At 41.4% G+C, this 21,037-nt stretch overlaps 1 protein-coding gene across 1 annotated transcript in view; it reads left to right on the top strand.

Moving 5' to 3' along the window:
- The window catches only part of MYOM1 (myomesin 1), a gene marked incomplete at its 3' end in the record, with an annotated part of 137,125 nt that extends 116,634 nt beyond the window's left edge, over positions 1 to 20,491 (top strand). Inside the window, exons 25-37 of the mRNA XM_079942280.1 lie at positions 641 to 777; positions 2,919 to 3,063; positions 3,823 to 3,882; positions 4,182 to 4,249; positions 7,487 to 7,600; positions 8,275 to 8,362; positions 9,347 to 9,385; positions 9,467 to 9,572; positions 12,700 to 12,863; positions 15,032 to 15,068; positions 15,299 to 15,321; positions 17,331 to 17,386; positions 20,198 to 20,491. Of these exons, the coding sequence (XP_079798406.1) occupies positions 641 to 777; positions 2,919 to 3,063; positions 3,823 to 3,882; positions 4,182 to 4,249; positions 7,487 to 7,600; positions 8,275 to 8,362; positions 9,347 to 9,385; positions 9,467 to 9,572; positions 12,700 to 12,863; positions 15,032 to 15,068; positions 15,299 to 15,321; positions 17,331 to 17,386; positions 20,198 to 20,491 (1,331 nt within the window). The remainder of the gene's footprint in view (positions 1 to 640; positions 778 to 2,918; positions 3,064 to 3,822; positions 3,883 to 4,181; positions 4,250 to 7,486; positions 7,601 to 8,274; positions 8,363 to 9,346; positions 9,386 to 9,466; positions 9,573 to 12,699; positions 12,864 to 15,031; positions 15,069 to 15,298; positions 15,322 to 17,330; positions 17,387 to 20,197) is intronic.
- Positions 20,492 to 21,037: the final 546 nt, after the last annotated feature.

The following is a 21,037-nucleotide window of genomic DNA, read 5'->3' as shown; positions in this document are numbered from 1 at the left end:
CCGGACCGGGGCACAAACCCGTGTCCCCTGCATCGGCAGGCGGACTCTCAACCACTGCGCCACCAGGGAAGCCCTTAAGATTCATTTTTAAAAACCTCCAAAGTGAGTTAAATTGTTGAAAAAAAATCAAATTGAACTCTTTTTCAAAATATTTTGAAGTAATTAAATCTTAGAATATTGGAGCAGGAAAATATCCTGGTCAATTAGGACATTCAGTTCAATTCCATCCATTTACTATGAGTCACATGAGGCCCAGAGATGCAAAGTGAACTGCCTCACATCACAGTTTGTTAGTAGCTGACCTTGAACTACTGGGGCCAGCTCAAGACTCTTTTCATCATACTTTGTTATTGTCCCTAAATAAAGCTAACCAAAGCCACAGTAGAGAGTCACAGAGGTTAGCTGAAGGACCCTGGGAGGTCAGTTCATCTTCCTCACTTTTATAGTTAAGACATCTATGACAGTCAGGATTAGAACACAGTTCTACTGTCCCTCAAAATCAAACTTTCCCTACAATGCTCTCACTGAAAGAAGCAAGGTGCTACATCATCACTTCCATTGTTTTTCCTTTGTTGGAAAAATCTGTATCAGTACAAATGGTTACCAATATAACTACTACTCTTATTTTTATTTTTCATAGCTGTCCCAGTTAAATCAGAGTTGGCAGTTGAAATTTTGGAGAAAGGCCAGGTCCGGTTTTGGATGCAGGCTGAGAAGCTGTCTGGCAACGCCAAAGTCAACTACATAGTTAACGACAAGGAAGTTTTTGAAGGGCCGGTAGGTTTTACACTTTTTAGATTTCTAAACATATCATTGTAGAATGTGCTGGGAAACCCCTATTAGAATGCAGATAAGTTGTTAAGAAAACCACTGGACGTGGGGTGAGGGGGTTTAAATCATTTCACATGTGAAAAGTGTGGAAGAAAATATAGATTGATTATATCATATTATCCAAAACTAGGATACTTTTGAGAATGAAAGAAGATGCTAGTAATAATTTTTCCAGGATAACAGTCATCAACCAAAACTGTCTCAGGCAAATCAGGAAGCTGGTCACCTATGAAAAAAACTGAAGGCAGAGGGGCCAGAACCCTTGCCTGAACACAGATACTCACATCAGAGACTCCAGTGGCGTCTTGGTTCTTCATATGGAAGAATTGTTCTAATGGCTCAGAAAAAAATGTAAAAAAAAATCTCATTGCTTTTCTGATTAAAAATACAATTCATCCTTATTGTAAAAAACTTTAAAGACTCAGAAGAGACAAACCACAAATTCTTACAACTTTTTGATATACATATTAATATATACTTTTGGTCTTTTTCTATACTTCTATGTGTGTATGTCAATTTGTGTATTATTTACATAGGTGATTATGTATATCATATTTACTATTTCTTTGCTTTTAATGTAAACATAGTTTCTATAGTTAGAGTTACAACATCTGCACTTTATCTGTCTTCCCCAGACATCAGTAGAGCCAGCATCAGGCTTGTGCCTGGTGGTACTGAAGAACTTGGGTTTAGGGGCCCTGTCTCATACCTGTCTTCTCATGGGTGTAAATGGGAGACTAAAAAGATGGGGGAGAGGTGTGTTTTGTGGCCATGATTAACAACCTGTTCCCCTTTCATCAAAATGTGTTTTTAAAAAATATTTGAGGATTCATTAGTTAGAGGGAGAATGAGTAACATGAATAGCAGAAGAATACGCAGTATATTACTTTTCAACTCATGTAGTAACTGTGTGAGAGCAGGAACAAGTCACACATGGGTCCACTGTGGCCCATCTCCCTGTTTTCAAAATGTTGTCATCCACAGCGGTGATCACCATCTGGCCAGTGGAGAGGAAGGAAGAGCCTTGATGGCATCACTGCCACCACAGCCATTGAGGGAACACTCGTGCCCATGTGTGTAGAGGCACTCCCCTTCATGTGTTCACACACGCATGTGGCACATGCACACACACACACACATACACACATACACAGAACTTGAAGAGCAGTTTATTGTCATTGCAATTGGTTCTAATCATACTATTTCACTGGGTGGAAATTACCGTCTTAGGTCAGGTTCCCTAGGAGAGTCTGAAATAGAGTTTCTCCTTCAAGTGGTTTATGGGGGTTACTCTCAGCGGTAGGAGTGAGGGACACAAGCCAAGTTATGGGGCAAGCTAATCCAAAACGGGGTCTCTGTTGAAGACTGGCTCCCTGCAGGGGAAACTCCAGGGCATGAATTGCACCACAGAGTTGATCCCAGACCTGGGATCCTTCATTCTGTGACATTTTATAGGAAAACTTCATTGTTCAGATCTGTTATGGAACTTGAGCTTGGAAGCCCAAGGACTAAGACTTATCTTTACATTGAAAAAAATGTTGCTTGAGGAAGATGATAAAATAAGCACAGTCTAGCAGGGCAATTTCTGTTCATTAAGAGCAAATGGGCTTCCAATGCTTTAGAAGCATTTTTATCCATGTATTAATTCAGCAGATGTTTATTAATTGGCTGCTGTATTCCATGCTTGTGCTACATGCCAGGGGTATAGCAATGATCGAGACAAACACTTCTCTCACGTCGCTTATAGTTGTTGCATTATTCTGTTAATTGAAAATAATGTAATCTGGAAAGAAAAATGAGAATCTAAAAACAACTTTTTGATAACATTTTGTGATTTGGGGTAACAAAAGTTTATGTTTAAAAAACTAAACGTCAGACTTTTAGTAATCAGTTCTGGTCAACATCATATATTCCACATAATATTTTCCTTTTTCTGTGTACAAGATTTTGAAACTTTGCTCACTTAAAATAATGTTAACAAGAAACTATTAAATTATGATACTTTGGAGTTTGTGTGTTTATTTTATATGGCTTATTGTCATCCTGTCTATCTCACTTATTTCTCTCTTTTACTTGTCACATTGAAGAAATATAAGATGCATATTGACCGAAACACTGGTATAATTGAGATGTTTATGGAAAAGCTACAGGATGAGGATGAGGGCACATATACTTTCCAGGTTCAAGATGGAAGAGCAACTGGCCATTCTACTCTTGTTCTCATTGGAGATGGTAAGTGTTCTGTGAAACATTATCTGGAAGATTTTGCTACTCCCTTCAATGCAAATACGCCATCGCCCGAAAGTGACCATGTGGGAGGAAGTAAAAATTATTTCTTGATTAGATTCCAATGTTCAAAGTGCAATTTGCAATTAATACTTTCCATAGTATTTCATTTCATAAAACTGAAAGTTGATTTAAAAGGACACCAAAGTTATCACTGGCCCACAGGCAATACCGCACTTAAATTATCTCATATATAAACAAGTATTTATTACTAAAATTCTCCAGTGAAGGATATTGCAATACAACCAAGACAGTATTATGTCTCAGAAACAAACTACGATACTATCTTATAATGTGTACCTACTTTAAATTACTTAAATGAAGAAGATAAACATGCAAGAGTAGAGGATGCCAAATCTAATGGAGGAGTATCCGTTAGAACTAGGTTGTATGACAGCTGTCATAAGCCAGTGTGGAAATCACCAAGATTTAAAATGTGATATTTGATAAAGCAATGGAAAGGCTGGCCAGGTCTCTACATTTGCAATCGCCAAAGCTGTTTCACTATTTCCTGACTTCATGACCTTGAACAAGTTTCTTAACCTTTCTAAGCCTTTTTCTTCATCTATGAATACTGAAAACAAATAGGGTGGTCATGGTGTATGAGTGTTATAACAATGAATATAAATCACTTAACGCAGTGACTGGCATGTACATGTATACCACTCAACTCAATTTCATATTTCCTCATTTTTCAATTTTCAGTTTATAAAAAGCTCCAGAAAGAAGCTGAATTCCAGCGTCAAGAATTTATCAGGAAACAAGGTAAACATAGGCAGTGAATAAAGAGAAAAGCTTCAATTTCTTGAACAAAATATTCCAAGATTATTTCCGTAACAAATTAAATGAATATTATTGCTTATGTTAATAATGCCCTGGTTAATAAAAATAATTGAAAAAATATTTATTATTAAATATGTATCCATTTAAAATATTTAAAAACTAAATCTTGAATTTTTAAAATTTCCCTTTAGATGTAAATCACCTTAGAATTTAAGAATGAGCTTGGAATTTTGCATTCATGATTAATATTGCTGATTGCTGATATTATTAAAATTTTATAGGTCCACATTTCGCTGAGTATTTGAGCTGGGAAGTGACTGGTGAATGTAATGTACTATTGAAATGCAAGGTAAGAAGTAGATAAATTTCTAATAATTTGATACAAGGGAAATAAAGATAAAATAGAATGTGAGAAGAAAAGGAAGATCAACTTTTTATCTCCTCTATTTGCACCAAAATGATAAGTGACGTGCCTTTACTGTTGAATGTTACTGTTGGTTGGTAAGAAATATTTAAAATAAAACAGCATAAAAATATGGGAAGTCAAGATGATAGTTTTTATTCATTACTCATGCCCTATTTAATAAGGACAGAGTCTCCTTTTTTTTTTAATTAAGACCACTTTTTTTAGAGCAGTTTTATGTTCACAGCAAATTTGAAGGGATGGTGCAGAGATTTCCCATACACCCCTGTCCCTATATACACATAGCCTCGCTCAATATCAACATTCCCACCAAAGTGGTACATTTGTTACAACTGATGAACCTACATGGACACATCATTACCCAAAATCCATAGCTTACATTAGCGTGCACTCTTGGAGTTGTACATTCCATGAGTTTGGACAAGCATGTAAAAACATGTACCCGTCCTTATAGTATCATACAGAGCATTTTCACTGCCCTGAAAAGCCTCTGTGCTCTGCTTGCTCGTCCCTCACTAACCACACCCACCAACTCTTTTTCAGTTATTAATCTCAGGAGAATCTCTCATCATCTTCGTTGCATTCTAAGTGGTAGATCTATTCCAGAATCATTCCAGCCACACTGTGTTTCTGTGGAAGTTTGGCAATTTTTTAAATCTAAATTGTGTGTCTTGCACAACAGTACCTTCGAGTCTTGGGCAGCTCTGCTGCTGCTTCTGAAACCCCTGTGCTCCCTTGAGGGGAGAGGTTTGGTAAAGAGTTTGCAGCTCACAACCAATTATCTTATTAGGCCTTTGAAACATTTAGGAAAAAAAAGTTGCACATAACATTCTAAATTATCATGTACCTGAGTGTATGGTGTGCAGCTCCGTGAGTCATCAAACGTTTTTGGATAAGAACTGCTGGGTGAGGTTGGAGTGTGAAGGCTGTGATGGTGGACAGTGACCCCAAAGCAGATGCACAGATTTGGCGTTTCACACGTCATTGTCATTATAAAAGCCAGAACGCAAATACTCCGGTCTTTGCTAAATCTGACAAATTCAAAGAAACAGCGGTCTACCAGAAATGTATAGGAAAAACCAGTGCTGGATTTTAGCCTCTTAGGAATTGGCAGAGCTTCTTGAAAAACACTTTCTCAGGCAGCAGCTAAAACCCGCAGCACCTCTCTCTCCTCCTGACTGTCCACAGCTGCGTGCCTCTACTTACTTTTTCCTCACACTGCCCTCCCCAGAAACCATCCCTTCCTCAGGGGCCCCCACGTCCGTGCATCCTTCTTTCTGTGCTTCCTATTGCACTAGGCTTCTGGGAAGTGAGTTCTGCAGCCCTATTCTGAAGGTTTTCCTCAAGAGAATCAGCCCCTTACCCAGATCCTGACCAACCACAGGAGCCTAGAAGTAGGTTCTGACTATTCATTCGTTATGTATTCATGACTTCGAATGGCCTTCTTCTTTCAGCTTCTCTGACACGATCCTTTTTCAAGGCCCAACTCAGTCATCTCCTCTGTAAAGCCTCCCCCTTCTCAGTCTGGGTAAAATGAACCTTCCTCTGTCCTCCCACAGTTCTTTGTTTCATTATTACAGCAATTTATGTACATTTAGCAATTTACATATTGCATTAGATCTGATGGAGTATGTGCAGCCAAACATTCAGACTCTGAGACTACCATGGGCCCCACTTGGAGCTAGTCTACTCCAAAGAATATGGACAAGAACCCCAGCTTGCCTACAGGGCCATGCTGGGCACTCCTGTCCTGCAGGAGTCCACATCAGGAATCACGCCCTTCACCACCCACAGGTGACAGCTCAGGTGCAAGGAGACAAGCTCCACTTTGGGCAGGTGCAGGAAATGCCATGGCTTTAAAAAAAATCCCTCGTGCCCCAAGGGGCCAATACCTCTTGTAACAACACCCCAAGCAGAGCTTCCAGGGTCCCCGCAGGGACCATGTCCGAATAACAAGAGTATATTCAGGGAAGCCCAAAGCCACGGAGTCCATTTCTAGTCCCGCCCAGTCCAGTGGTAGCTTTCCCATCTGCGGGGCATGTTTATCATAAGCAATGTTGCCTAGTAACACAGTTAAAACCCGGGAACCAGTTTACAGGATTATAAAGAAAGTTTGTGTGTTCTGGTTTCACTGCAGTTACAGTGTTAGTTCTTATGTTGATGTATTAGCTGAGATTTTTTTTTTTCTTTTTTGAAACTTACATTTCCTTGTCTTTAATGAGATCAAACATTTTCTTCATCTGTTTGTTCTGTAATTATCTTTCCTCTTTGGGAAATCATACATACATTTGTCCAATTATGTAGTGGGGTCTTTGAGATTGTTTTCTTGATTTGTATGAAGTCTTTACTTTTTCATATAATTTTAATTACACAAGAAATACATGAATATACTCTTCTTCATAGAAAGTTCAAGCATTGTAGATAAAGCTTAAAATCCCTTTAATCGTATGAAGTCATTTTGCCCATTTGAAATTTATGATACGATGTGTGGATATTGGATCTAAATGAGTTTCTAAAAATTGCCAAGCAATTAATTTATTAAACCATACTTGATGGATGCTAACTGAACTCACTGTGTTAATCATTTCACAATATATGCATATATCAAATCATTATGTTGTATACCCTAAACTTATACAATATTATATCAATTATATCTCAATAAAACTGGAAAAATTTTTAATTAAATAATTTTAAACATATTTCCTTTCCACATTTATTTACAAAGCTTCATTTACCTTTTAAAAAATATTTAGCCATAGATTGGGGCTTAGTCATTCTGATACTTTGATAAAGTCATTTGTTTTTGTGACACAGACTATATTTTAATCTGATGGGATTTATCTTCCTTTGGTTTTCAAATTTTTATTTTTACTTAATTCTGTATGTTAGTATGTATGTTTCTATGTTTCTATATTTTCTTGTCCACCAGGTGATTTTAAAGACAAATTTTTTTCTGCTGGAAGTAAAGATGCTATTGATTTAGGTTTATTCTTTTGTATCCATTTTATTTTAAACTCTTTATCAGTTAAAATAGCTTTCAATTGATTCCTCTAGAAATCTATGCTTTTTCTTATATCCAGCGCTACATTGAGAATTATTTAGTTTCATAAGAGTAGCATTCCCTTATTTCGAGAAGTATAACTACAGTTTTTCTTCTAGGTGGCAAATATTAAGAAGGAGACTCATATTGTGTGGTATAAAGATGAAAGGGAGATATCAGTGGATGAAAAGCATGACTTTAAGGATGGTATATGTACCCTCCTTATAACAGAGGTAGGTGACTATAAGTATAAAATGTAATGTATTAGTTCTGTACCCTACATTCTTCTAAAATACAGAGACTAGATTATGTGTTCCTTAGCCCCGGGCAAAGATCCCTGCCCTGATGTCACCCCAAAAGCAAGCTGTAAGGACACAAAGGCTTCTCTCACCTTGTGATATGCAAGGATTTGTCAGATATCCAAACAATGTTGGCTGGACACCACAATTCTTGCCTCTCTGAGCTAGTTTTTTTCATAGATGGGTGAGTGGCAGGACAGTTAAGTGGATCCTTCTTTGTTTGCTCTTAAGCCTCATGATAACTTGTTCCCTAAAGGTACAGAGACGATCATAGTATTCACTTAAGTATAGATTTTTATCTACTCTTTGTCTAAAAGAGCATGCCTTTCAAATACATGTGCTCATTAGTTTTTAATATGAAGGCAGAGTAAAAGATAAGGACTTTAAGCCTCAAATCAATTGTAGCCTTAGAGGGTGAAAACTCAGGACTGCTGGCTGGTCAGGTTATGATGGATAGTTCACATGCGAACTGTTCATTGCTCTCATGGCTGGATGCTTGTTCAGTGTGTTTTGACGGCAGTTCTATAAATCTCAGGGCCTGAAAGATGCAAACACCATATTCTGAGGCTACAATAAGTTGTAATGTGGTATATCTATTCCCCCCTTAGTTTTCAAAGAAAGATGCTGGGATTTATGAAGTTATCCTGAAAGACGACAGAGGAAAAGATAAGAGCAGATTGAAGCTTGTGGATGAAGGTCAGTCCACCCACTGCTGGGGTCCATTCTGTGTGTTCTGTATACAGGTGACCAGAATTCTGAGTGAGGCTGAGCTGAATGATTGAAGTCATGTTGATCTTTTGCCCACAGATTTTGTTTTAATTGCCCTTCCAGCTGAGCGAACTACTGTTTTATTAAAAAATACTTCACTTTTAGTCTTCCTTGAAATCAGAAGTATAGTTTTGATCCTCAGAGAATTTATAGTCCACAATCCACGAGAGGTCTGTTTTCAATACAAATCATCATTTTTATTTCAACCCTATGAAAAATGTTCCAGGATCAAAAACTACCATGAAAGCATGTCTCAAAAGAGTCCACTCTCTAAAAGGTGGCAAGAAAGATTATATATGAAACTCGAAGCCTCTCAGTTAATAGCAGAGCAAGAAAGCAACTTCCATTTTCCAGAGACTACTGAGGACACTTATATCATGATAACGAAAACCTACATGGGATGCCCACATTTCCAGTTTTGTTCCTGAACAAGATCTTTAACAACGTTGCTAACGAACAGCAGAAGTATGCCTTTGATTTCCCTTCCTACTCCTTGTGGAGGCAGGACTAAATGTGTTTATTGGCTGAGAAATACCAGGGGACCTAGATGGTTATTCATCATGAATTGATGACACAGATAAGAACACTTCCTCTAATGTAAATGAAGCCTTCCTGGGACTTAGGAAGATGAGAATCCTAAAACCAAGAAGCTTCCTGGAAATCTCATTGTGGCTCTTTCTCTAGAATGTAAACATGGTGACAGTTACAAAGAATTCAAGGGAGCAAAAATATCAAAATAAGAGCAGGAATCTTTTGAAACTTGATAAAAATTAAGTTCTTTGTTACCAATTGGTCAATAAATTCACCTTGTGACTGGATGTTTTTGAGAGCAAGTGTGACTAACAGTTTGAGATTTGACTTGACATTGAGCATTTTTATGCTAAAACTTTGTTTGTGAATCTCTATCCACAGCCTTTAAAGAACTGATGGCTGAAGTATGTAAAACAATAGGTAAGTTCTCACAGGGCAGTGCTTCATTCTTCTCCAGGATGGGCTTACAGGTGTTTGAAATAATGTATTTTCTTCTTGCAGCTTTGTCTGCAACAGACCTGAAGATCCAGAGCACAGTTGAGGGCATCCGGCTGTACTCTCTTGTTACTTACTACGTGGATGATCTGAAAGTTAACTGGTCCCACAAGTAAGTAAATAACAATGTAAATCCTGTGTAGAAATTCTTTCTCCACTCAGGGGAAGGACTGGGAAAAACAACAACCCTCTGTTCCTCTCAGGTAAGGTGTCTTCTTACTTCTCGGGTCTGATGTTGATGCGTGTAGGACAGAAGCACCAGCCCATCCCTTTAGCGTGAGGTTAGCACTCTCCCTCAGCACGTACATGGTGAGGCCAGCGATGGCTTAAAGCCTCTGTCTTTGTGATCTGGGACGTATCATAACTCGTAGACGCCTCAGTAACGTGACCTCTGCCTCCGTACAGTCATGCTTTGCCAGATTCTTATTCCATCTTTCTACACACTCCTAAGCCATGCTGTGCTCTGGAACAAAAGTGGGGCAGCATTGCACCAGATTTCCTGTTGTATGAATTAATGGCCAATGACCCAATAAGCCTGATCTAGAGCAGTGCCCGAGTTTATCATCGTTGTTGTTCGTAGCAGTTGGCAGAGTGGGTATTAGCACGTTTCCTTGGAAGGCTTTGGAGATCTCAAGATGACTTTGGGAATGTGTATTTGAACTGGATTGAGCCTGAAGATCTGTTCTAATCCCAGGCTTCCTTCGCGCAGTTACAGAGGGATTTCACTCAAGTTTTCCTTGGGGATTCCAAGAGCTAAAGTAGGTTTCTTAGTCAAACCAGGTCTCCCACTTACACCATCACCAGGGTCCTTGATCTCTGTGCTTCCTTGAAATTTCCTGAGCTGAAAGAGGACAGCAGTCTGCCAAAGAAACATGTCCCTTTAGTCCACTCTTGGGATGCAGCAGATGCCAGTTCCCGAAGTCCTTGTGAGCCTCACTGAGGAGAAGGTCGCCGTGGCACCCCTGGGAGGATCTTCCCTTCAGTGGACATTTACAATACGCTGGGCACTGCTCCAGGCCCTTTAGATGTGTGAATTCATTTAATATTCAAACTCTACGAAGTAGGTTCTTCTCACTTTAGCGACTAGGAAGCTCAGACTCAGGGAGGTGACTTGCCTGAGGTCACACAGCTATGTGACAGGTGGAGGGCTGAGCCCAGGCAGCCTGGCTCCAGAGCCCCTGCCCCATCACAGCAGTACCCCGGGTTCAAGTTGCATTAAAAGTCTAGACTGAACATTTAAGCAGAGCTGGGTCCCACAGAACAGTCATTTGTGTTTTCTCTAAAATGACTTCACTGTTTTAGAATAGTATTTTATTACATTTATTATCATTACTAATAATTCCCTGAGTTCTTTAAAAAAAAAATGAGAACAAGTGAAATTCCACTTTGAATGCTTGGAGTTTCATGCCTTTGTTCTATTTCTTTCAGAATACATTTTAGGAAAGTAATTATAAGTTAAAATAGATCAAATTCTAGGAAATTCCTCCGTGACATCTAGGACATTCTAATATATCCCTCTGAAGAATGAGACGATAAATTAATTGAATCATCCATCAAAAGGCTTTACATCATCTCTAAAAGAATACATGTTCAAAAAAATTAGAACATTGGGTTTTGAGGAAACTGCTCCCAGAGTAACAAGACATAAACTTCGTTTGGTCTAGTCAGCTAAATGCGTGTTTTGTGTGCACACACACGTGTGCCTGTTAAAGGCTCAGGAACCAAGGACTGGTTGTCTTCCCCGTCTTTATGTAAGTATGTGGTGTGATGAGGAAAAAAACCTTGAAACGGGTTTGGCTCTTCACTCTGCTCCTGTCTTCCCTTGGATCTTAGACAAGTCATCTAATTTTCTGAATCCCAGGTTTCTCTCATATAAAATAGGAGCAATAATACCTGTTCTAGCTCATAACACTGATGGACCCAAGAGAGAATGAATGGCATTTTGTGAACCGTGAAGTGCTTTACAAACCTAGCACCTATTAAGGTACTAGTACGCATATTAGCTAGAGATTAAAGAACTCAGACAGACTTACCATTAGCAAAGCTGAGAACTATCTGTCCTTCTAACTCTCTAAGACATATACTATATTGCTCAGGCTAACGTCTATGTGTACAGATGGGTTCCTTTACCCTACATTTTATGGCATTTTAATTTTAATATCTTTTAAAGAATCTAGTATATAAGAAAAATGCTGAATGTTTATTTGAAGTCTGAAATTTTTTTGGTGGAGATTTTTTGGGTTTTGTTTTTTTAAGTTCGTTTTGTTTATTACAACCACAAACATAATACATGTTTTAGAAAATATATTTAATATCATATTACAACTTAGAAAGAGTTTATACTATGGTATCATCCATGGTTTTCCTAGCCATAGTATGAACATTTTGGGGTACTTCCTTCCGGTCTTTATGCATAATTGTTACCATAATAAAGTAGTTTTGTATGCTGCTTTTTTTTTCTTACTTCCTCACGTTTACAAACTCTTCATAGAGTTTATTTTAACATCATTGAGAGTACACTACCTCTGCCTTCCTCTTACTTCATCTGTAACAGTAGCATTTCTAGACTGTCAGATGAAAGGGTTCTATTTGCTTTTATTCTCTTGTAAAGAATACAATGCATGGGTATGCTCGTGACCTACTATAGAATATGGGGAAACTCACATCCAGGGTCAGAGAAAGTGCCTCATTCATTCTGACAGCAACTCTGCTTTTCATTTATTCTTGGCTGTACTACTGAGTGCACATTTACGTTTGTTTTAAATAGCTTTGTAACCATGTGTGTCAATAGATGTCAGCCACAGATGAACCTCTTTAGGTCTGTTTTTAACTAGCCTGTAAAATCCCATTTATAGCCACGGACCATCTGCATGAAATATGCAGTAATATAATATGGACTTTGGCCTTCTCACTTTAAAGATTCCCTTAGTCCTACAAATAAACCTGAGTGGAAACAAAGATAATTAATACCCCTGAGAAGTATTGGTGCTACAATCTGGGCCCCAGACTGCTGTTGGGAGTGAAATATGCAGACTGCCAGACCCCCACCCCAGGCCTTGGAATCCACGCTCTGTGATTCAGGGCCCATAATTTCTCTGAAGCAGAAGAACATATGCCGATCCCATGTTATTTCAAAGTCTGTACAACTTTATGGTAAGACCTTCAGTAAGAAGAGACAAAGTAAAGATAAGCTCTGGATGAAAGCCAATGATTACGATGTTTTCTTTTGATAAAAACAGCGGGACTGCTATTAAGTACACAGACAGAGTTAAGAGTGGGGTCACCGGGGAGCAAATCTGGCTGCAGATCAACGAGCCCACTCCGAATGACAAAGGGAAATACGTGATGGAGCTCTTTGATGGCAAAACTGGACACCAGAAGACAGTGGATCTTTCTGGACAAGGTAAACGGATATTCTGCAGGTTGGAACCTACTGTGGAGATGAGGGCATTTTAAAAAGAATGAAGTGTGATAAGAGGGCATTACGCTTGACTATTGGAAGATGATGGGAGATTTTAATAAAGCAGTTTAAATTCAGCCACGGTGGTAGAAGCAAAAATTCAATGAGTGGAGAATCAGTAAAAAGTAAAGTGGAGACAGTGAACGTGGAGAGGAAGCGCTGCTCTTCCAAGATGCTTACAGAGAAGGGCAGGTTGATTTACAATCAATTGAGCAAGAACAAACTGAAAAAGGATCATTTTATGGTGACTGAAAAGCGAGCATGTTCATAGAGTCCAAGAAATCAGTTGATTTGGAAGGATTGGAGATGTGAATGATGGGGAATAACTGATGTCTCAGGGTTCTGAAGAACAGAAGCTTGGAGTTGCGGGGCAGAGGTGAATGCAATGGCTTTGGGAAGGAGCAGGGATACCTTTTCTTCAGAAACCAGAAAGGAGTAAATGTGAATAAGCAAAGATAAATATTGAGGGGAACAGAGGGAAGTTAGAAAAGTGGCCTCAGATCTCTCAGCCTTCTGGGAGAATGAGGGGCTCTGGAAAGAATAGGGACATGGAGAAGAAAGTAATGAGATGCAGAAGGCAGTTTTCCATCTAAGAACAGACAGGAAAGGTGATATGCAGCTATTAATTAGAATTTTAAAAGTTAAAAAATGTACAATCACACATAAAAAGTTAAAAACCCTGTGCCATTTCTCCCTCTTCTGGTACTTTGCTCATCTTACTCTTTCCTAAAGAAAGAAGGAGCTTGTATGAAGTTACCAAAGGAGACTGTGGGCTGCCTTTTCCTCTATGGCTTCGTGTATTAAAATGCAATGACTCTTCATGTTTTCATCCTCAGAGTAGATTCACAACTTAGAGAGCAGCCTTTCAACCCTGCCCCGGGTTGTTTTGGGATGAATACCCCTCCCCTCACCCCCACCCACCCTTTATGACTGGAAAGGCTCCCTGAAGGGTCTCTGTGGGAATGAGCAGCTCCCCAGGGACTTGGTCCCCCGGCCACCCTGTGCCCAAGTCACAGCCTGCAGAGATTGTGATGGGGAATTGCTTCTGCGATCCATCTGACACTTGGAGACACAATAGAAAAGGGAGACAAGACGTGGGCAGATACATTCAAAACTTATTTAAAATTTGCTTTTACTCTCTGCTCACCAAAGCTCATTTAACTACCCCGCTCTCAAATCCCCCTTAAGCAAAAAGGCCCTGGATCGTCTGACCAGCGTTGCCCCTGGCACCAAACACACTGGCTCAGCCGTGCCCATCTCCTTCTAGTGTGGCATGAGCAGGAAAAGCAGCCCTAACTCGCCTGCCTTAGCCCAGCTGGTCTAGAGGCTTTAAGCCTGGCTTTACGCTTATTTTTCCCTTCTGTAAAGAAGAGAGCAAACTAGTATTATGGACATATTTTCTAGACATAAAATGTTGTGATTCCCAGACGACAGAGGAGCTTAAAGATCAGGTGAGAGAAATTTAAAAGTGAAGCTTTATGGCCTGAAGTCTTCCAAGTGCCTTACTCGCAGGCTCAGGAAAAAAATAATTATCTTAGAGCTCCATAGCTCTCATTTCCTTGTCTCCCTGTCTTATTTTTCGTCTGCTGCACAGTGTACAAGCATCGCTTCAGGCCCGCACTGGCCCGCACTGTGATCGTAGTAATTCCTCGTGCCCTTTACCGCAAATGCACGGGCAGGACCACAGAACTGTCCGGCTAGGAGGCTGTGACGTGAGGGATGATTTAATGAGAGAAAAGCTTTTCTGATGCTCAGGATGCTTAATAGACAACCAATCATTTTTTGAAACAGACCTTTCTTTCCACTTCATCTTCGGCAGAGCAAATCTTTCCCTTTCTATTTGGAGGGTTGAAGGCTTCTCACTGAATTGAGAGCTTCTAAAATCCACTATGTCATGCTTTCTGCCTAGAAAGTGTTTGCTTCTCTTGTTAAGCCCATCAAGTTGTAGAGGGACCGCTCGGGCGCAGCCTCATTCAAAGCCAGCTGAATTTTGTCTGGACCGCTTACACTGCCCTACACTGGTCTATTAAAGGATGTGAGCTTTAATAGACCCCTGTGTGTGGCCAGTTCTGGGAGAGAAAATTCTAACTTCTCTTTTTTGTCTCTTCAAGTGTACGACGAAGCCTTTGAAGAATTCCAGAGATTAAAGTAAGTCCCTCTTTCCCAGCGATGCCACGGGCACTCTTGTCTCTGATGCGCGCTGCTCCCCATTGGCTGTCAGAGGGTCTTTCATTCGGGCAAGCGCAGTCTGAGCAGCATTTCCTGCCGCTTTGTTGAGCAGCAAAAACATGAAATGCAGTCGAGGTTGGCTACTTTGAAGTCACACTAAAACAAAATCCTTCTTTGTTTGTGTGTTTGTTTGTTTCTCTCAACCACAGACAAGCTGCCATCGTGGAGAAAAGTAAGTAAACCCCTTCGTGTTTATTCCTGCTGTGGTTTCAAAATAAAACTTTTGTTTTTCTGTTATGACTGCAGATGTAGGAGAGTGAAAGCATGTTTTTTCCTTTTCTTTCATTTCTCTCTATATATTTTAAATCTTAGGTGTTCTGCATGTGTTTTCATTTAGTCTCTTCAGTAGAATGTCTGTGAAAAGAAGGTCTCAGGTTACACTGTGAGAATGGCACCCAGCCTTGACTTGAAACACCTCTGGGCTGCAAATCACACAGTAGGATTTTAATCGCTTGCAGCAGGTGCCAGGTGTCAGAAAAATGTATATATGTTAAAGAGAAGAAAAAATAGGAAATTTTGTAGGTTTGGTATCAGGTGAATCGCTATAGCTGGTCCCCCAGCAAGTAGTCCCATTTTCCTGAGGGGCCAAATAAGGCTGAGTGACCCTGACCCAGCAGTCAAGCCTGTGTCCCTAAAACTGTGCTGACTCCTGACCTCTCTCAACCGTGCTTCACACAGAAATTTCTAGAACTCAGTCTACAGGATCCCAGGAGTCACAGACGGATCATCGTGATAACTCAGGTTCTTTCTCAGTGTGGGAGCAGAACCTGAAAACCGTTGAGGGTTAAAGTTGTAGGGTTGGCCCTGAGCTGGGTGGAAGGGAACCAGGAGGAAGAGTGAGAAGTGGAGTTGTCCACCTGTCAGTGGCTCCTGGTCACTCGGAAAGGAACTTTTCACCTTTGACCTGCAAGGCCTTCCTCCCTCCTTCCCCCTCCTTCCTCCCTCCCGCTCCTGCCCGGGGCTTGTGAGGCCGAGGCCAGCACCAGGCGCAACGGGAGAGTGTCAGAGCCAGAGCCAGGCCTCGCCCGTTCTTGACCTCTCTTGTGGACAAGGAGCCTGACCCTCCCTCTGCTTCATATGCTCCTTCCAGAGGTCTCTGGACCACAGCAGCTCAGAGCCGGAAGAGACCTGAGAGCCCTTCTAGCTCCATGTTCTTAAACATTTGCCTAGAACACTTAGTTCAAACAAAATCTTCCCAATACATAAAATAGGTAAGAGCTGAATTATCTTCGGTGGAGTCAGGATGAATCCCAGCGATGCCACGGAGCAGAGTTTAGAAGCTTCATGTCCACGGGTTTAACACAAGCCCCCCGCCCCACCGATGAGGACACTGAGGTCCACACAGCGACGTGACTCACCTAATGCCACACAGCAGGTGGTGCAGGGGCCAGGTGATGGGCTGGGCCCACAAGTGGTGTAAGGGCAACGGAGTCGGCAGGAGAAGGCAGTTAAGACTCACTCAAAGATTTGGCCTGACTTACTGGAGAAGGGATTGTATTGATAGAAATAAGGAGGTAGAGTCACACATTCATTGACGTAGGCTGAAAATGAGAGGGTGGCGGCTACTGCGTTAGTGTTGACTGAGTGACAGAAAGGTGTCCGTCCCTGGGGCCGAGGCAGTCACACCCACAGCACAAGGCTTGCGGGGGGGGGGTGTCAGCCCTGGATTTCAGCACCCTTCCCACCCCCTGTCCCCTCAGCCATAGACAGGAGCTCTGCAGAGCATCTCAAGAACTCCCGGGAGATGAGGAAGGGGAACTCTCTAGGGAAGGCCCCAAGGAAAGCCCACATCTTCTCCAGCCTCCAGATCTCCCTGGCACACAGCCTCTGGTTATGCAACCTTTTCGAATCAGAGAGAAGCCCATGAAAGAGGCCAAGATCTGCTCTGCCTCCAGGAGAGCCAGGGCTGAGAATAGCCGGGAAAGTTACAGAGCAGATCTCGATACAACAGAGTGACCTCAAGTTGATATTTCAGGCACAGATAGAGGCACCCGTGTGTGAAGAAGAAGAACATTCAGAATTACTGGATCATTTTCTTATTTTGCATATTGAAAGCAGGCATAAAGTAACTGCAAGGAGAGGGAAGCTAAACGGGAAAATGAGTTCCGCTGGGAGGCTTTGTGCGTGTGATTGCTGGCGCTCGTCGTTTCAGTGATTAACCGGAAATGCCTGTGCTTGCAGATCGCGCCCGGGTAGTGGGAGGTCTCCCCGATGTGGTCACCATCCAGGAGGGCAAGGTAAGCATGGAGCACTCCTGTCCCCAATTCTTCCACGCTAGGAAGGGGTTCCAGTGCCCCAGACTTTGTTCCTTCTTTGAAGATGCATCCTACCATCTTCATCATATGCCACTGCTGCTTACGCCTGACTTCAGAATAGCCACACGCAAGGTTCAAAATGCAGTCAGTTTTCCACTCAGCTTAATGTTTCGTAGGTCAAGCATCAGGATGCACGTTTGTCTGATGTGGGTATATGTAGACCTCTTAGTCTCTTTCCAGAAGTGATTTCCCTTTAACATCAGGAGAAGCAGAAAATGTTCAGTCATAACTATGTGATGAACATAATTGCAGAAGCAACCTCTCACACTAGTAGAAAATGGGCTGACCTGTGAGATTCCTCACCTTTGGAGGGAAACGTGCTGCTCTGTGAATTTCTACAGGCCCCTTCTCAGCTGAAAACTGATTTATTTCCATTTGGTTTTAAACTGGTATTTCTTGGATCCATAAGAATCTCTCTGAAGAGCAGTGAACGTAATTTCTAACCTGGATTCACTTTCTTCATCCCTGTGTTTCATTAAAACAAATTTAATATGCCAATCACAGGAGGAGGGGTGTTTGTAGTGGAACAACATCTTTTCCCACCTCCAAAGGGCAATGAAGATGTATGATGGGTGACTGGGACTATGATGATAAACAGGGCACATCTAATGCTTTAAATGAGAGGTCAGTTCATCCAGCTATGTTTCTTCGTGCCTGGAAAATAGGACCACAGTTGACTTTAAGCTCAACTGCTACAGGGTTGCTTTTGTTTTGAAACTCTATTTTCCATTTTCTTCACCTAATGAGGTTCAAAATATTCAACTCACTGGGTGGTAGTGAGAATTAAGAGAGAGAATGTATGTGAAAGCATCCCGTGATCTATAACTCAAATATATAGTACAGGTAAGAGTTTTCCTGGACACCTAAGGTGCATGGGAGTTTTGTTTAGTTTTGATAAAAGTTTTAATATGCACGAAATCACAGTTTCCCGGAACATACACGTGGTCTGCTTGGATAAATTCAATGTCGATAGTTTGACTCATATTTTTCTTGCTGAAATGTGTTTGCAGAATAATTCAGTCAGAAGTGCTAATTAATCATGGGAAGAAAACAAATTTCTTAATATCTACCCAATTCTAAATGATACTCTTACAGAAGAGGTAACAAGTGATCATATAAGGTCCTTCTAGATAGAAGGCTGTCCTTTTCCCTGTATATGGTGAGCCCTAGCTCTTTTCCTTATAATTTCTGGACTTCGGTAAGAAAAAAAATGCAAGAATGGAATTTAAAATGTGAAGTAAATTTAACATCTTTGGTCATCAGGAAAATGCAAATTAAAACCACAATGAAATATCATGACACACCTATCAGAATTGCTAAAATAAAAAGACAGTGACAACAACAAATGCTGGTGAAGATGCAGAGAGACTGCATCAGTCCTACATTGCTGGTGGAAATGTAGACCAAAATTATACAGCTACTTGGGAAAACAGTTTGGCAATCTCTTAAACAAATGAAATATACATTTACCATATGACCCAGCAGTTGTACTCCTGGGCATTTATCTCAGAGAAATTAAAACTTATGTTCACATAAAAATCTGTACACAAATGTTCATAGCAGCTTTATTCATAATAGCCCCACACTGGAAACAGCCCAGATGACCCTTACAGGTACATACATACCATGGCACACTTCTCAGCAATAGAAAGGGACAAACTATTGATACCTGCAATAACTTGGATGAATCTGCAAGGAATTATGCTCAGTGTAAAAGGCACTCTCAAAACGTTACATTACTGTATGATGCTATTTATATAATGCTTTGGAAATTATAAAGTTTTAGAAATGGAAAACAGATTAGTGGTTGCCAGGAGTTAGGAACAGCTTGGGAGGGAGAAGTGGGCGTGGTTATAAAGGGACAGCAGGAGGGATCCTTGTGGGGATGGAAAGGTTCTGTATCTTGACTGAGGTTGTGGATACATGAACCTAGACAGGTGATAGAATTGAATAGAACTAAACACACACAAATACAAGAAAAACTGGGGAAATCTGTTATGTCAATGTCAGTGTACTGGTTGTGGTATTATACTGTAGTTTTGTAAAATGTTACTATTGGGGGAAACTGGGTAAAGAATATACAAAATCTGTTATTTCTTATACTGTATATGAATCTATGATTATCTAAAAAATATTTCAACAAAAATATAAAGTAAAATTATAGGCCTAAACATTGATCTTTTAAAATAAGAGGGTTTCAGCACAGTTGGTAATATAATAAAATATTAGGAACTACAAATACATGCTGGCAGGGCACCTCTGCAACTGCAACAGCTCGAGTGGGTTTGGGGGGAGAAATAAAATGAGGAAGACGGGATATGAAAATGAGTCACATTATCTGAAGCAGCTGTTAGGATTCTGCTGCTGGGCCCAGTGACACAAATGAAATGCAAAAGCAAGCAGGTGGAGATCATGGCAACGAGGAGATTTCTCTACTGAGACAGAGTCCAAAACGCCACATTAGAGCAAAAAGGCATCTGTGTGTTTATGGGAACTGGAAGCAAATGCCTTTGTGGGGCTTTGATGATAAATGTTCCCAAAGCCAGAAAGCCAAGGCCCCAAAGAAACCTACTCAGGTGTGATTTCAGACTGTAACTCAGACAGGTACACGCAGCCCGGCCCGGGAGGTTTAGGTTTATCCTCCGTCCGGTCAGGCCGACCCCCAGAAGGACGCTTCAAGTTGGATCGTTAATCTGATACATCTCCTCCCCTCTCATGAAACCTGTTTTCCAGGCGCTTAACCTCACCTGCATAGTGTGGGGAGACCCGACTCCGGAGGTCTCCTGGCTGAAGAACGAGAAGATCTTGGCCTCGGACGAGCACTGCAACCTCAGGTTCGAGGCCGGCAAGACCGCCTACTTCACCATCAGCGGGGTCAGAACGTCCGACTCGGGCAAGTATGGGCTGGTCGTGAAGAACAAGTACGGCTCGGAGACCAGCGACTTCACCGTCAGCGTGTTCATCCCGGAGGAGGAGGCGAGGACGGTCGCCGAGGAGCGCCCGAAGGGCAACAAGAAGGCCAAGTGACCGGAGGGCGAGTGGGCCGAGGGGGGCGAGCCACCCCGCACTGCCTCGGGCTACGTGTGTGCGAAGGGTTCGAGCTGAGCGCGAGGAAGTCTCCGTGCTTCCTACTCCCTATTTTTGTGCTGGCTTTGGGGGTCGGGGGGGATTGTCAAATCTTTATTCATATAAGAAAGCACCAACTAACGACATTTTAATCGTTTTTCTTTACCTACAAATTGTGTTAAGAAAATAACATTGGTAGCGCAAATATTAGGAAACAGTTTTAAGGCAAAGAGCAGGGTAAAGTCAGAGGGCCGTTGAATGGGGGCGGGGGACACGTGCTGTGGAGCCGTCTGGACCCGCCAGCCTCTCAGCAGTCAGTTCTCCTGGTTCGCAGTGAGGCGGCAGCATCCAGTCGGACGAGACAAGCTATTAAGTCAGCCAGCCTGTGTCGTGTGTTGTAACAAGAGCCGTGTGCGTTCTGTGGGCGGCCTGGCGATTTGGAAGCTCTCGGTCCTAATAAACAGTTCACACCCCTCCGCTCCCCCGTCAGTGCTTCTCTCCTTCTTA

This window comes from Stenella coeruleoalba (genome assembly GCF_951394435.1).
Source record: "Stenella coeruleoalba genome assembly, chromosome: 14".
Lineage (NCBI taxonomy): Eukaryota > Metazoa > Chordata > Mammalia > Artiodactyla > Delphinidae > Stenella > Stenella coeruleoalba.
Note: the sequence above shows the minus strand (reverse complement) of the source record. Positions and strands in the feature narration are given on the sequence as shown.